The 17,884-nt window shown below is 39.3% G+C and overlaps 1 protein-coding gene across 1 annotated transcript; it reads left to right on the top strand.

Moving 5' to 3' along the window:
* Positions 1 to 1,719: 1,719 nt before the first annotated feature.
* LOC127651959 (testis-specific gene 10 protein-like) lies at positions 1,720 to 17,703 on the top strand. The gene is made up of 18 exons (XM_052138023.1): positions 1,720 to 1,803; positions 2,723 to 2,815; positions 5,929 to 6,079; positions 6,260 to 6,415; positions 8,688 to 8,867; positions 9,196 to 9,273; positions 11,340 to 11,491; positions 11,810 to 11,925; positions 12,089 to 12,243; positions 12,427 to 12,482; positions 13,130 to 13,298; positions 13,767 to 13,877; positions 14,018 to 14,203; positions 14,619 to 14,786; positions 16,204 to 16,406; positions 16,479 to 16,583; positions 16,781 to 16,963; positions 17,272 to 17,703. Exons 3-18 carry the CDS (start codon positions 5,999 to 6,001, stop codon positions 17,300 to 17,302), a joined length of 2,130 nt encoding a protein of 709 aa, XP_051993983.1. The 5' UTR covers positions 1,720 to 1,803; positions 2,723 to 2,815; positions 5,929 to 5,998; the 3' UTR covers positions 17,303 to 17,703.
* Positions 17,704 to 17,884: the final 181 nt, after the last annotated feature.

Genomic DNA, 17,884 nt, shown 5'->3' with positions numbered 1-17,884 from the left:
AAAGAACGGCGTAAATGTTAATTCCACATACAGTGTGACGACACAGCATGTGCGCAGTTCATTGGCGTTATCATTACATAAAGGTATAAATACTAGGCGTAATGCAATTACTCTATTCCCATTGCAATGCAATACTATTCAGCTATTTGTATAATCAGGAAATAGTCGGAGTGGTGATTTTACATGTTTCTCTGTGCATATTATAACAGGTGAACTTGTTATATAGGCTATTACACTATATGATTTGTCGATGCGTTCATAGACAGACAAAGAAACTAGTTGCCTACTCATTCGAGCAATTCTTAGATCTGACGTCAAATGTACCATAGGGGTTCAATTGGGCCGGTACGGTCCGGATCGGCGTTCAGGCACATTTGGTAGATTAAAAGGGAAACTGCTACAAATGCATATGTAAACACAATCGTTTTTGTTTGGAGAAGTGTACCCCCCTGTGCGCGCCGCGGCTGTTGCTGCTGTGCGCGTTCACGTGGAGCGGCGGATTCTTCGCGCGTGTTCTGTTCTCAAGTAGCCTACCGGCTCTTGTAGGTGAACGTTGGGAGCCGGGTCTATTAATAAAAAACATTTTTTTTTTTTAAATTGAGATAAGAATAATCAAAATATTTAAATGAATAGAATTGACTAATTCAAAGAACGAAAAAAGAAATAAAATAATATAGGCCTAAATGCTCAAGCGCACGCATTCGTTCTGACTGTCTGCTCAGACTAGCAGCCTCACCTGTTCCTGTCAATCAGACACGCAGTGTCAACAAATGAACCAACGATGCGTGAGGGAGGGCGGAGCCAACGTATTATGTTGTTCAGATTGTATTAGTTTCGAATCGTTATATATGCACTTTGTTTGTATACATTATACTTTAAATGCACATGCGAAATAGCATCCTTCTTTCTACATTTATTTCAATTTGTGGGATGCTGCAGATTTGCAAATTGTTATTTATTTTTCTTTGATATGGTGCAATGCTCTATTACAGTACCGCAGCTCCCTACACGCATTCTACGCAGTCTGCGTAGGACACCAATTTTACTATCTCCCATCTTACCCTAGGAGGGCACCAGAAGCCCACTGGCCGCCCTTACTCGCACGTTATACGTTATTCAAGGACCCGAATGCAGTTGCGGTACACAGATGATCCCTTCGCGCTCATACCACCCCTATTTAAAATTATACTTTCAATGCAAATGTTTAATAGCATTCTTTTTCATAACAAACCAATGCATTTTTAAATACATTGTGGTTAAGGTAGAGTATGATTTCATTTAATAATGTAATTAGAATTGTTTTAACACCAATTATAGTCAAACTATCGCAAAATGTTTGACTTGAAAAAATATAAAACACATATTTTTTTAAAGAGCCGTTTGGGAGCCAAAAGAGCCGGAATGCCCATCACTACTTGAGACTCCAGTGGTGGTTGTCAGTGTATTTATTTTGAACCATATGAAACATGCTATTTTGTATCGTTTATGTACTCATAATTTGCTAAATTCAAAATATGTATTATTAATAATAATTCTACTTTATATTTATTTTTGTTTTTCGTGCGTCGCAATTTAATGGACGCGCCTTTTTACCTTTAAACTGAGCATGCGCGTGCTCAACTATGTAGTCAAGGCAACGGACGCAAACGGTGGAAGAAGGCGTGTTGTGAGTGCTTGTTGTTCCTCGTTTATCTTCACTTGCAGTCTTTGGTTGGTCAGTGTGGACGTTTGATTCCTCAGGGTAAAGAGTTTTGAGATTGTGTTGAGATTTAATTCCTTTACATTCACCAAACACAGCAAAAGGTAATGCATACAAACCTGTACTAAATTTACACAGACAAAAAAGACTTACTTCGTCATGAAAGCAGAATTTTTTGGCAGATTTCTTCGTGCAGACACAATGCTAGAACTGAAGATTTACTTTGATGCTGAATTTTAGATCAACTGTGAATGGATTTATTTGCCATTTGTTTTCAAATATACATTGACGTCAATGCAATTACATTTACATTTATGCATTTGGCAGACGCTTTAATCCAAAGCGACTTACAGTGCACTTATTACAGGGACAATCCCCCCGGAGCAACCTGGAGTTAAGTGCCTTGCTCAAGGACACAATGGTGGTGGCCGTGGGGTTAGAACCAGCAACCTTCTGATTAACAGCCCCTGTGCTTTAGCCACTACGCCACCACCTCTCCTCTTAATTAAATAACACTTTTGGAGTAAATAGCTAATTTTCTTGCAACCATTATCACTGATCATTAACATCGATACAGTCTTGTAGAATATGCAATATTATATTGCTCTAGACAGTTTAAGACGTTTGTGTTTTCCTTGTGCTCGATTTTTTTCCAATGACACGTGCAGCCGTAGTATCTCAGTTGCCATGGCAACCTCTGCCGCGTTACAATCAGTAATATAAAGTAACTAACGAGGTTTGCTTTAGGTACCTTGCTGTTAGTAGATTCAGACAAGGTGTATTATTAACAGTCAACCTAGTAATGCTGAATTGGAATATATTAATATCAATAACTTTACATAATAAACCGTAAAATGTGTCTTGATAAACAGGGTGATCAAACTTCAGCTCAGCATTGCTTGTTGATAAAACACTGAATTAAAAACGGGTTTAATGACAGTCATCTGAATGGTAAGATATGATGCACACAGATACTTAAACATTCTTTATTAAAGTATTTATTTTTGTGGGTTGATGTTACAGAAGAGGCCCAGCAGAGGGCAACGCTGGATCAGAATCATTCATAACTGTTATCAGACTGTGAAATAAGCTGATTTGAAAGAACAGTAGGTGGAGGTATGTTTTTCGCCACATGCAAAACATTCTTAACCCTTAAAGGGGTCATGAAATGCCATTTTTATATATAGTTTTATACTCTTCCCTGAGGTCCACTGATAATGGTAGACATTTTTTTTTCTCACCAAAACAGTCATAATTTAGTAATATATATGTCCATTTTCTCCTCCTTTAAACATCAATGTAATCGCACACTCTTCTGATTGGCTAACATTGTGCAGCCCCTCAAATACAGCTATATTTTAAATTCTATCGACAGAGAAGGAACAACCCCACCATAATATTATAAAACTACATTTCAGGGTTTACACATAACACAGATCCAAAACATTGCATCCGAATATATTAAACTGTTCATCTCAGTCACAACTGTTAACACTCACACCCTGTCTACACCGGATGCGAGAGGCGCGTCACGTCAAAAGCAATAGAATCCATTATATACAATCTTGAAGCACACATCCAGTTTCCACTATCATCCTGTACTGAGGTGCACATCGCCGGAAACACATCAAAACGGTGAACGACTTCCATCTAGTGTGTGTTTACACAGACCAACAATTAAATATAGCACAGCTGGGCGAAAGAGTTTGTTTTGAAAACAGTTTGTTGAGCAATTTATGCACAAAACAACAAGAAGCAGAGCAGTAGGCCAATATTCTGCTCTTTCACTCTCTCTTTACGAACTGACCCCATAGTGGGCGGGGCCAAGAGTGCCATGATGTAAAGTTGGCATTGATGTTTTTGCTGTTGAGGCAGTCATGAATTAATGAGTACTCTTTGTGACATCACTAATATACTTATGCAGAGAAGGAGGCATTTTGGCAACTAGGTTTCAATAAATACATTTATTGCTTTGGGGATTAAGTTTTGAGTTCTGAAATTTACAGTATGTTTTTATAGTAGAAAGATCTCTTATATGTCAAAATATCAAGGAACGTTTGAATCCTAATAACATGACCCCTTTAATGGGTGTTTCGCCAAACATTATTACACCCTTCGGGTCTTTAGCGACACAGCACTTTTCGTATGGGCAGTCACAAATGGATCCACAAAATGCCCAGATAGTGTCATATTTTCAAAACATTCTCAAGACAATGAGAACATAGAATATATTCTGATAAATTTGGATGTTTCATTTTTCATTTATCAAAGAGATGATACAACAAATTCAGAACTGTATTCATTACTTTCACACTGAATTTTCACGAGGTCCAACTGGCTGTCAAACTCAATTTGAGCTTCACATAACATACAGTAAGATACATATAAGCTACTATATTTACATACAGTACTACCATGGGTTAAAGGGGACCTATTATGCAAAATGCACTTTTACATAGTGTTTGAACATAAATGTGTTGGCAGTGTGTACACAACCACCCTATAATGATAAAAATCCACCCAGTCCTTTTTTAAAAATCCCCATTAATCATAAGCACCGTCTCAGAACAAGCCGCTCGCAGATTCTGTACAAAGTGTCACTTTGTAGAGGCCCTGCCCAAGACTGTTGATGGACTCTGCCGACGGACATGTTTGTTTGTGTGTGTTGTTTCGTTATAGCACATAGCAAAAGTTGTAACAGTATTTGTGTGTGTTTATTGCTGATCTATCGTTGCAAAACTGCTGAAAAAAACTCTACAACAAATAAAGGAATTTATCAAACTTCTGATAGACTCTCCCTCATCAGTGTCTGACTCCATTTCAAACATATAGGGCTGAACACCACTATTTTCACTGTCAGTCAAATTGCTCATGATGTCTAGTTATCCAACGCAGAGATGTCAAAACTCCGCCCTGTTCTGGATAGGGGGGCAGGGAACACCAGCTCATTTGCATTTAAAGTCTAAATATGAACTATTAATAGGTCTGTATGTAATTCATAGAACAAGTTTTTTCTTTCAGGTGAATACATTTTACTGGGATAATGATTTGTCTGTCATTATTTATGTATCATCTAGTTAATCAACTTAACTTAAATCAACTTGCTATTGTTGGAATAGGGGCATAATACAATGATTGGGTGGGCCAGAATGCCAATGAGAGGCACTGGCCCACCCAGGCCCATCCGTGCCTAAGCAAGAGATTTACTCGCCAAAGGCAATTTTTATTCCTTGTATTTGGAGCGTGTTTAGTGTTAATTTTGTATTCAGTGAGACGTTCAGTGGGACTCAAACGACATGTCCCGTGAGACATCCAGTGAGACGTTCAGTGAGACGCAAATGACACGTTCAGTGAGACGTTCAGTTATATCCAAACAACATGTTTAGTGAGATGTCCTTTGCGTCTCACTAAACATGTCACTGAACATCTCACTAAACATGTTGTTTGGATATAACTGAACGTCTCACTGAACGTGTCATTGTGTCTCACTGAATGTCTCACTTGACGTGTCATTTGGATCTCACTAAACATGTCACTGAACATGTTCAGTGAGACGCAAACATCAAGTTCCGTGATGCATTCAGTGAGACTCAAACGACATGTCCAGTGAGACATCCAGTGAGATGTTCGGTGAGACGCAAACGACACGTTCATAAGTTAAAAATAAGTTAATTGTTTTTCTTTTCTTCCCCAATTATCATATATTAAGCATATTGTGGAATATTTGGAGAATACACTTGGAGAGGTAGGCGATAGTGTACTGTGGCTTTACTCCTGATCATTATTTGTCCTTAACGTACACACCTTGAGGTTTTTAATTCTGTGAGCCGGCTTGATTAAAAAAATCAGACTTATTTGCCTGTATGGATGATTTATTTTATTTATGTTTCAATTACTGGTTCAGTAAATGTTCCGTGATGATATGCAATCTATTGCTCATAATTAGCAGTCTTACTCTCTGTTTGTGTTAAAGTCAGACATGATAGGCTATTATCCTTTATTCATGTTTGCTCAATAATTAACGTAACTATTTTTCTTTTTCCTATTTCTGTTATTATTCAATTATGAACCAAACCTCCCTGGAGTCCATAAATACAAATAATGTTGAGAAAATATATTGAATTCTTACAGTTGTGCATTCTTCTATTCAACAGAATTATTTAATAAAAAATGTTGATGTTGTTTTACCATCATTTAACCATTGTTGACTTTTTCATTTCCATGCACAGTTAGAGAGCAAGTTCTGGAGTTTTACTCATAGAGTTGCTGTCCAAACAGGAGGCTGAGTAACTTAGAAGGATGCTGAGGGCTCGTCGCTCTACCAGCCCCGTCAGAGGGGCATTGACCCACAGGAGTCCCACCAGACACTCCACTGTTAAAGTACTGTTAAGTTGTATTAGTGAGATTGACCCCCCCCACACACACACACACCATTCAGACTTAGACTGTTAGTTAGAACATTTTAATTCAAAGTCATACCATAATCACTTGGTTTTGTATTTGGAGTGTGGTATGCCAATGTAAAAATCTCACTGTCTATCTCTCTTTCTCTTTTTAAAGGGTGGGACTTATGACTCAGAGCTGATAAGGGTTTTACGAGAAAGAGATGAGCTGCAAAACATGTTGGAGAAGTACGAGCGCCACCTGTCAGAGACCCAGGGCAACGTTAAAGTGCTCACTGCCGAACGGGACAATACCAGAATACACTACCAGCAGGTAGACAGCACCAAAGCTTCCAGAAGTATTGGGAGCTTGGTATCACGTTGTTGTATCATGTCTAGGAACGATTGAGGTAATATAAAGCAATTTGTTTTAAATCATATCAATAATCTAGGTATAAATTGCATTAACTAGTTGTAAATCTTCATAATTGTGAATGAGTGATCTAGTTAAAGGGAAATTTGTGTATGTGGTGGTCTAGCCTAGTGGTTAAATGTCAATGCTGGTTCGTCCATAGGGACTGTCCATGCAATAAATATATCGAAAGTCACTTTAGACTTCTCCGGGAACCATCACCTTATCGTGGTGGAGAGGTTTGTGTGCCTTTATGAACCTGAGGGCTGAGTTGTCTGGAGCCAGGTGCTCCTGGTAGGGTCTCCCAAGGCAAAGTGAAGGGCCAGACTAAGAATGGTTCACAAAGACTCCATGGAAATAACAGCAAGAGGAGGAGTTACCCTGACCGGAGGAAGCCAAGCCCAGACAGGGGGCTCGTCGGCGAGTGCCTGGTGGCCGGGCTTGCTATGGAGTCCGAAGAAATTACGTGACACCCCCCTCTACATCCCTTGGGCCCACCACCCATTGGAGAAAGTGCAGGAGTCTGGTGCGTTGCCATATGGGTGGCAGTGAAGGCCGGGGGTCTCAATGGACCAGACCTGGGCGGCAAAGGCTAGCTCTGGGGATGTGGAACGTCACCTCGCTGGGGGGGAAGGAGCCGGAACTGGTGAGGGAGGTGGAGCGCTACCAGTTGGCTCTGGTGGGACTTACTTCGACGCACAGTCTTGGCTTTGGATCCATACTACTGGATAGGGGATGGATTCTATTCTTCTCTGGAGGTTCCCAGCTTGTGAGGTGACGGGCAGGTGTGGGGAAACACACGAGCCCCCGGCTGAGCACCGCTATGTTGGAGTTTACTCCGGTGGATGAGAGGGTCACCTCCCTACGCCTACGGGTTGTGGGGGGAAAACGCTACATGTGCACCGAACAGCAGTTCAGAGTATTCTGCCTTCTTGGAGACCCTGAGTGGAGTCCTGAATAGGGCCCCAGTAGGGAACTCCATAGTGATGCTGGGTGACTTCAACACACACGTGGAAAATGACAGGGACACCTGGAGAGGTGTGATTGGGAGGAACGGCCTCCACAATCTGAACCCGAGTGGATGTTTGTTGTTAGACTTCTGTGCTAGTCATGGATTATCTATAACAAACACCATGTTCGAACATAAGGATGCTCATAAGTGTACGTGGTACCAGAGTACTTTAGGCCGAAGGTTGATGATCGATTTTGTAATCGTGTCTTCAGATCTGAGGCCATATGTTTTGTACACTCGGGTGAAGAGAGGGGCGGAGCTGTCAACCGATCTCCATCTGGTGGTGAGTTGGGTCAGGGGGTGGGGAAAGACTCTGGACAGACCTGGGAAACCCAAGCGAGTAGTGCAGGTGAACTGGGAACATTTGGAGGAGGCCCCTGTCTGCGAGACCTTCAACTCACACCTCTGGCTGAGCTTTTCAGGCATCCCTGCAGAGGTTGGGGACAAAGTTCAAAGCTTCCATTGCCGAAGCTGCGGTGGAGAGCTGCGGCCTCAAGGTCTTAGGTGCATCAAGGGGTGGTAACCCTTCGTGGTGGACACTGGTGGTCAGGGAAGCCGTCCAACTGAAGAAGATTTCAAGTACCTCGGGTGCAAGTACCTCAGGGTATTTTTCACAAGTGAGGGGACAATGGAGCAGGAGGTTGGCCGGAGAATCGGGTCAGCGGGGGAGGTATTGCACTTGCTCTATCGCATAAGTATACTTAAATATAGGTATATTTTGTCTTTACTGCACTCGCAGAAGTATAACCAAGTAAAAAATACATTTGTATACAAAATACACATATATTTGAGATACATTCTCTTAAAGCAAGTCTAAATATAGTATATGTTGCTTCTCAAGTAAAATGATCTTGTTTAAAGGATTTTTAGACAATTTTAAATGGAAAACAGGGAATTTCTTTACTCGATTAAACTTATTAAAAAGTATTTTTCCCTTTAATTCAGTGAATGGCATTTTAGAGGTATTTTTAAAAGATGATTTTGTCCTCTTTATTGTTAGTAAGCACGTTTAATACAACCTTTTAATTCGGGGCACAAGCTGAATAATTGGTTAAGAACTAATGATTAATCATTGCAATAATTGCTGAATAGTCGAATAATCATTGTAGTAATCGTTAGATTAATCGATTATCAAAATAATCGTTAGTTGCTTCCCTACTTGTCTCCTATCTACCCCTGCAGGCTCAAGAGGAAGTAGCAGCTCTACGGCGAGAAGTTATGAAGTCAAAGGCGGCGCGAGGGTCCAAGAACAGTGTGACCGCTCAGAGTATCCTAAAACGTCTGGAAGCTGAACGGGACGAGGCTACATCAGACCTCGACCGCATGACTACAGAGAGAGATAGTCTCCGAGAGAGACTCAAGGTGAGGAGAGAAAGAGAGCGAAAGAGAGAGAGCTCATCTCAATTTACAAGCTCATTGTCAGATGTTAAGAGACCCTGAATCCATTGTCATTGTTGAATAAGATCTTATTCACAGGTGTGTACATGTGTGCACGTGTTTTCACATTCACTTGTTTCTGTCTGATGAAGATGTTATTGAGGAGTACTAAAGGAAAACCACTTGTGCACTTTTCTGCTCCTCACTAAAGAATTGAGTCATCTCACTGGGTAGGGAAGCAATGATAACAGGAGAGAGAGAGCTTTTTTTAGCCTGTTGAGTGAATGTGTGTTTCCTTTGAACGTTGCCTTAGATCTCTCAGGAGACGGCCATCAGTGAGAGAGCTCACCTGGAGCAGAGGGTGGAGGACCTGCAGGCTGCTTTACTCACAGTAAGAGCTCCATCTTTATACTGTAATCTGTCTGTAATCTGACCAGTGTTGAGAACTGTAAGCACTTCTCATATTTTTGCCTCCTCAGGATTAATTGCTTTTGCTGCATTCCTCATTAGTAAATCGCTTTGGGTTAAAGCTTCTGCTTTAATGCTGAATAAATATAAATGTAATCTATAATATACAGTAGTTAAACCATAGTGATGTGATGTGGAATGAGGTATCTAAACTATACTGTACTCTACTGTACTATACAGTAATGTACTGTACTATACTATACTACACTCTACTGTACTACACTGTACCATACTACAGAATACCTTGACTATAGTTATTGTCATAATAATATAACTAAATTATAGGGAATAAATTGTAGCAATCTATTGTGACTATATTAAACAATATTATATTATACAATACTACACTGTACTTTACAGTAAGATAATACACCTTACTATACTATACTAAACTAAACAACACTATACTATACTATATAATACTACACTACACTACACTGCACTATGCTTTACTACACAGTACCATACTATACTTTGACTATAGTTATTGTCATAACATAACTAAATCATTGGAAAAAATGGTAGCAAAAAAAATTGTCATAATAAACTATATTATGTCACAGGTAAATTATGCGAAAATGTAGCAACCTATTGTTACTATACTATGCTATGCTATACTATGCTATACTGTGCTATACTGCACTTTACAGTAATGTTCTGCACTGTACCATTCTATACTAGACTAAGACTATAGATATTCTCATAATATAACTAAATTATGCAAAAAAGTAGCAATCATTTGTGACTATACTGTGCTATACCATACCATTCCAAAACATACCATACTGTGCTGCACTGTACCATACTATACTAGACAAAGACTATAGATATTATCAATCAATTGTGACTATACTGTGCTATGTATATTGTATAGATAATATACAATACTATACTGTACTGTACTGCAACATACACTAATGTACTAAATTGTACCATACTTTAATTTGACTAAAGTTATTTTTATAATTTGAAGAAATGTTCCGGGTTCCATACTTGTTAAGTAGCTCGAAAGCATTTATGGCAAAATGTAGATGACCACAAAACATAATTTCAAATCTTAAAAAAACCCCAAAAACATCAACAATCGAGGTGACAGTGAGGCACTTACAATGAAAGTTAATGTGGCCAATATTTGGAGGGTTTAAACACAGAAATGTGAAGCTTATCATTTTATAAAAGCACACATTCATTCTTCTGTTAAAACTTGTGTATTATTTGAGTTGTAAAGTTGTTTAAATCGTTGTTTTAGGGTTTGTTGACATTACATCATCATGGTAACCAAGTAGTAAAATTGGCTATAACTTTACACAGAAAAGGTCAGTAAGCGATTTTATCAAACTAAAATCATATTTACTCACACATTGTTTGTGTCTTGTGGCTATACATTTGAAACAGTGAATATTCCTCCAACGTGAAAAATTTGGCCCCCATTCACTTCCATTGTAAGTGCCTCACAGGAACCAAGATTTTTTCTTTATTTAAAGAAAGGATAAAATTACAAAATGTTTGTAGTAATCAATATTATGCCACAAATGCTGTTGATTGAGCTAAACTTGTATTGAGCCCGGAATATTCCTTTAACTAAAGCATAGGAAAAAATGGTATCAATCTATTGTGACTATACTGTACTGTACAGTAATGGAATGTACCATACTATACTATATGACTAAGACTAAAAAATATTGTCAAAATCTAACTAAATGATGTGAAAAACAGTAGCAATAAATTGAGACTATACCTTGCTATACCATACCATACCATACTATACTATACTAATCTATACTGTAATATACAGTTCCATTTTACACCCTGACTACAGTTATTGTCATAATATAACTAAATAATGGAAAGCACAGAAGCAATCACAAAAAATAAATAAAAGATCAGTTAATCAAAATCATAAAACCTCATCAAAACAAAATACACAGTTATTGTAATGGACAAGTGTCATTATCCATAACTGGTGGTGGTGGTGTGCCTTTGTCCCAGCTGGAGCAGGAGCGGGGGGACCAGAAGGGCAGGCAAGTTGAGATGAGGGAGACCATGATTGGTCTGGAGGAGGAAGTTCACACAATTGGCCGAAAACTCAACGCCAGCGATGAGGAGCTCAGTCGCCTGAGGAATGAGTGCAGTAGTCTCAGGTACACTAGGATTCAATAGCAACCCTAAAGCTCAGTGCTAAAAGCAATACTACAATGGTTTGTGTTTACTAGTTAAGTTTGATTCTTAAAATAATGTAATGAAGAATCTGAAATAGTTATAGCTCGTAGCAAAGAGGTTTGGGATTTTCTGACAAACTTTACTTAATGCACATTTGATTCCTTTAGATGCAAGTTCATTAACTTTAAGAATCACAACAATATCTGTAACACGTCACCTTAGTGTGATTTACAAAATATGAACAACTTCTATGTCTGTGTTGAATATTAGTTTGCTGTTGCTTTGTGTCCATGTATTAGACTGTCAAACAGTCAGATGGAAAGCTCTCTGAGTGAGAATCAACGGAGACTGACCAGCAGGACTGGAGAGCTGCATAACATTCAGGGGAAAAACAAACTGCTGGATGAGAAGAATGGTGAGGATAGAAGATATTTAGTCTGTTAGGATTTGAAACCATTACATTAATTTAGGTGTAGATGTTTGAGATGATACTGTGCCAAAATGTACAACAAGAGGTTATATCATATTTTAGATGCACATCATATCTTTTGATTTGTCTGTCTCTTTGTGTGTATCAGAGTCTCTGGTGAGGCAGGTGACTGCTCTGCAGGAAGATGTTAGCACACTGCAGGGTAGAATCTCAGAGCTTGACCAGCAAAGAAACAGACTGCAGGTGCAGCTGGAGGTGAAGACTGGTCTGCTCTGCACAGCAAATAACCAGCTGAATGAGAAGGTAACACACACCAACACATTTACATTGACTCATACATAGTCATAGTCATTCATAAGTGTGTTGGGTGCCACTTTACATGACTAACCCACTTGCACGCAGTAGAACTTTATTGTTTGTGTATCGTGAAAATTGTTGTCATTTTCTATGTATATTTACTGGATGAAAATCACTGTGTATTCTCAGGAGAAAACCATCAAGGGTTTGAAGTTGAGATCTGAGGATCTTGAGACAACTCTGATGTGAGTTCTGTGTTCAGGTTCACTGGTTATTTGTTTGTTTACTACTGACCTTGGAAAGCTAAACCATTTTGTAGGGAAAAGTTACCAAAGCTTTGTATAATGTATAGCTTACTGTATGATTTTTCCTTTATTACACAGCGCTGTCTTCACCATCAAGGTATAAGCTAATTACAGAATGATACCCCTGTGATTTTAAATGGTCTATTAATGGATACATTGCTGTATATAAAGTGGTTGTTACCAGGAACATTCTGCACAAGTTGTTAGTGATGTAGAATGTGACCCACAGTCAACATCAGTTAGCATTTCTCAAAATGATTGTAAAGTTGGGTGGTAGCAATAAATAGGTATAACAATTGTTACTGATGGTAGTTCCCTTTATTCTTTGTAGTGCCTGAGTACACAATGTATCATATCCTAGATTGAATTTGTGTGCTATTTTCTGTGGTTTTCCCATTTATATTGTTTGCGCAGTTAAATAATTAAATAATACTAAAAACATGATGCATAGAATGCATATCCTTAAATGGTTCATTTGATCAAATATTATATAACATGGATTAGCCATTCATGGTATTGAATTTACAATCATGGATTACCATCCCACATGCTGCCACCTCAATAATGATGTGACTTACTATCTCCAGAGCTCAGAAGGAGACAGTGATTGGCAAAGAAAGAGAGTTGGATGTTCTGAAGAGGAAGTTGTCAGACTCTGAAAAAGAGGTGGTCCGAGTGATAAAAGTCGAAGATGCCTTGTTGAAGGAGAATATTAAGCTCAGGGATGACCTTGACAAAGCACATCTGGACAACAAGGTATCATTTTTTACAGGGTTAATTCAATAAATAAGGAAAGACCTCTCATGTGATCAAATTTACTAATTTAATTAACATTTCCTCGCCAGATAGGGAGAACGCATCTATCTGCAATCAATGTTTTACCATGACTCCACAAGTCTAGTCTGTTAAAACTGCTGGATGTATTGATTGATTGGTGACACAGTCTTCTGGCATTGCAAGGAAGCAACACACTACCTAATCTTTCCTGGAGGGATAGACATACTTTATATAAATGTTTCTGGTTGCTAATAGTTTATACAATGTAAATGAAAATGTTTAGCTTTTGATGATCTGAAGCTCTGTCTTTCTCTAAACATAGGATCTTTTTAATTAGACCTTCATGTGTGACCCACTTTAGCTAATGCCTTACTGGTTGTGCCACATGCATATATTGTATAATGGTGTAAATGTCCCTTAACCAACTATTTATTTCTTCCATTTCAGGCTTTACAGATCAAGCTAGATAAAGCTAATCAGGAAATAGAATACTTGCAGGGAAAAGTACATGATCACATTGCTGACATCTCACGCACTGAAGATCTGCTGTCTGCTAAGGTTGAGTCACTTAAACAAAAGTGTTAAATGTAAACAGTTATAGTCATTGTAAATGTCTGCAAATGTGATAGTATTTAATTGTCATTGGCATACTTGGGCTCCAGTCAATTTTGATTTTAGTCTTGTTTGATGATCTTTAGGAGGGTGAGTGCAGGGATCTGCAAGAGTCTCGAAGGAAAGCATCTGTTCAGGTGGAGAGCTTGGAAAAACAAGCCAGACAGGCTGAAACCACCATAACTGAACTCCGTCTTGAGCTTTGCAACTCTAACTCTGAGATACTTCGACTCAAAGAAAGAACAGACAGCTTAGAGAGCAGCCTGCAAGAGGTCAGCCACTTCGTCATAATGATATTGGTGGTTACAATAATTATGATGTTAATATCCAGGAGATACTCATGGATTCAAATGTACTTCAAGACTGAAGCTCATCGCCCTTTCGTGTTTTAGGTATGCCACTACTGTACTTTGCGACTAAAAGCCCCTGATCATAGCCAACAGCACATCGCTGATGCTCTTCTAGTGTGCACACTTGTGAGATATGTTGCGACTAATAGCAGATGCTACAATAAACTAAGTCTGCGATTTGTCCAGGTCTTAAATGTGCATAGGGGCAATGAGTTTCAGTTTGGTATTGTGCAATTATTTTATAATTATTTAGTGTGTGGCTTAATATGCAGTATAAAATAAATGTAGAATCTTTTAACTAAATCTCTCATTAGGTTGATTTTTTTTCTGTGTCCAGGCATTGAGTGCAGAGCGAAGCTGTAATAGTCAGCTGTCTCAGCTGAATCGAAAGCTCATTCATTTGGAGGAAGATTTCCGGCAGGCCCAGACTGAGCGCACACAGGTGCAGTCTGACCTGGAAAAAACGAGAGAACTCTGCATCAAACTGGATGCCAGCAAAGAGGCTGTGAGTACTCAGGATGTCTCTATTACTGTGAAGAATGTGAAAGAGTGTGTATGAAACTAATGTTACATTTAGCTAACATTTCCTCTGTGCCTTAGAGTACACTTATATCACAAACATTGGTTGACATTTGCATTTCCACAATGAAAAGGGCACAAGAGTGGAACTTCATAAATCTTTTGAGTTACCAGCTCAGAGCTACTACACAGTACATAAGTTTAAAGGTCAGTTCCTAACACTTGGTTTATAGTACAGCTTTACAAAAATGATGGTGCTTTTACAGTATTAAAGGAAGACCTTCTTAAGCAACCTAGATGAGACTTAAACCCACAATCCCCAGCTCCAGAGGCTGATACCTTATCCATTATGTCACTGGGTTTCCCACTGCACCATGTCTAATGGGGCTTTTCCACTACACGGTATGGCTCGTTACGGGGGTTTTCCACTGTGGATGGTACCTGGTACCTTGTACTTTTTTTAGTACCACCTCAGTCGAGGTTCCAAGCGAGCCGAGCCAATCCTAAATGTGACATCAAAACCCTGAAGATCACTAACAGCGTCATTGCTAAAGCTAGATGGCAGTATAACTGACCCTCGTGCGTCATCTTTGAGCTAACTGAGTGATATCTTCATCTGCGCTTTGGTGTATGATTTCCCAAACTCTCCTGTTGTTTTTTTTTGCAGTATTTTGTCTTGCTGCCATCAGCCTCTTTTGAAACAAAGTTTTTTCGTCTTGCTGTGAAAAACAGCCACATGCCAAGAATCAAGAACACCATTCATTCATTGCTCCTTTATTGCGTGTTTTTGTCGCGTTTAAGATGATGTCATGGCAGTAGAGGCGGCGCAACTACGACGATCATCCTACAATCCCACCCACATTGAGGCTGCACTAAACTGCAGTGGAAAATCAAGCTCAGAAAAGTAAAGCAAGCAGAGTCGAGTCAAACTGTAACGTGCAGTGGAAAAGTGCCATTAGCATCTCAGCCTTGGATTGTCCACAGTCTGATATTGCCCAATAGCTGGCTGAGAACCATAAGAAAGGCAGTTCCACTGTGATTGGCTAGCAGCTTTGCAAATTACTCAGGTGATCTTGCTGCACCCATTTAAATTTAGTCCTTCAGATAGGATCCAGGTGGGACTTAAACCTACAAATCCCCAACTTTGGAGGCTGATGCCTTTTTCGATTATATTCGCATAACTCCCCCGGAATCTGCTTAAGTGCCCCCCAGGGTATACCTACCCCCGTTTGGGAATCACTGCATTAAGCCACTGGGCAAGTGGCATGACTGAGCATCTTAGCCTCGGACTGCCCACAGTACTTTCTCTTTTGCATATTGCTAGCAAAACTGCCAGAGAAGCAGATAATCTGTAGTTCCAGTCTGACATGTATATGGCAAACATTAATGTGTTATACATCCAGGTACAGCATGAGCTGGAATCATGCCGTTCAGAGATGGAACATTTTCAGAAGCAGCTGGCCAGTGAACGTGTCTCTGTTCAGAGTCTGGAGAGCCTGCTGGTGTCTGCACGAGAAATGGAGCTTCAGAGACAACTCACTTCTCAGGAAAGACAGACTGAAATACAAATATTGAAGGACAAACTCAGCATGGCTGACAGCAAAGTGTGAGTGTAGCACACATAGACTCAAAGAGAGCAACACACGTCCATTCACTCACCCAATCGTTTCTCTCTCAGGAGCTGTCAGAGTAGGGAAATGGCTCAGCTGAGGACACGATCAGCTGAGCTGGAGGGAGATCTTGAGATGACAAAGAGACACCTGTCCACTGAGAGCTATGAGAGGTAAGATTTTAAGACCAAGAAGCTGACACTAAAGCTTAGTGACAATGAATTTTTGTGTGTGAGAACTATATTATATATTTTATATATGGTTAATCCTTTCACAATAAGGACTTGATTAGAATGTCAAATTGTGTTGGTCTATAATTTCCACCTTCTCTCTCTCTCTCTCTCTCTCTCTCTGTCTCTGTCTCTCTCAGGGAGTGTGCAGTACAGGAGCTGCACAAGCAGGGTCTCTCAGCAATATATCCTGTCCTTTCCTCCACTATGCGCTCCTCATCCCCTTCCCGTCATCGCTTTCTGAGCCATCATAAATCCTGGTCTCCAGAACGCTCTCATCACAACTCACCTGACACTCTGCTTGTGTCACACTACCCCAAAAGGTGTGCTCAGATGCAGTCTGCACACACCTGTAATAATCTTTATTCAGAATGTGATGGCTGGGGTGACAGCACATATTTGGTTCATAATAAGGAACAGGATCATATAAACTATCAGCAGGTCAACATCCATTGTTGCCCCAACTGTGATTTCAGTTTCTATGTTATCTCTTAATCTTATTTCATTTTTGGAAATACTATGCATGGCTACATTACTACTAATGTATTTGTCACTCTAGTTTATATTATCAGTTAGTGAAGGTGTTGGCTATGTTTATTTTGTTTATAATACATTTTTTATCCTTCAACAGGAGTCAGACTTTCACAGACCTTTACGGCTGAGAAGCTCTCATTGCACAAATCATCCATGTTTTGGCTGGATTCTGCCTTAAGAAAATGAATAGACACTGATGTGATCAGATTTACTGTGACATCTTGGTCATGTGTTTCAATTAAGAATTTCTGTGTTTGTCATTAAAGCACACAGTATTTAAGTTGTAAATTGTTTGGGAGTGGTTTGATGATAGTTATATATGATTCTGCTTGATTCATTTAATAGAATTTGTACTTATTAAAATGCATTTGTACGTATTTTGCATAAAGACATCAGGACAGCTGTGAAGTTGCCAGTGTGCTTGAATGTAAACGAATGCTGCACAATGAGAAGTGTTTTTCACTATGCTTTTGCATCTATGGAAACGGTTAGCATGAATAATTCCAGAACACTGCACTTCACAAGAATAATGTTATTTGCCTTATGTTCCCTATCTGTCTTTTAATGCTTTTGTTCTATACAATAAATAGTGCACAAGTAGTACATAGTCAAATGAAAAATTCAAAAGTAATTTTACAATAAATCTAGTTCCTTTACAACGTTACCTTTTCTAAGTACTCAGTTTGTAAAAAGGCTAACATATCATTTGA

Source organism: Xyrauchen texanus, chromosome 11 (assembly GCF_025860055.1).
Source record: "Xyrauchen texanus isolate HMW12.3.18 chromosome 11, RBS_HiC_50CHRs, whole genome shotgun sequence".
Taxonomy (NCBI): domain Eukaryota; kingdom Metazoa; phylum Chordata; class Actinopteri; order Cypriniformes; family Catostomidae; genus Xyrauchen; species Xyrauchen texanus.
Note: the sequence above shows the minus strand (reverse complement) of the source record. Positions and strands in the feature narration are given on the sequence as shown.

What these genes read in the sequence shown, in the direction of transcription:
- LOC127651959 (XM_052138023.1), top strand. Translation starts at nt 5,999, where the DNA reads ATGCTGAGGGCTCGTCGCTCTACCAGCCCCGTCAGAGGGGCATTGACC. An exon ending in ACTGCTGGATGAGAAGAATG is followed by an intron (nt 11,926 to 12,088) that starts GTGAGGATAGAA and finishes TGTGTGTATCAG; the next exon opens with AGTCTCTGGTGAGGCAGGTG. An exon ending in TCCACTGAGAGCTATGAGAG is followed by an intron (nt 16,584 to 16,780) that starts GTAAGATTTTAA and finishes TGTCTCTCTCAG; the next exon opens with GGAGTGTGCAGTACAGGAGC.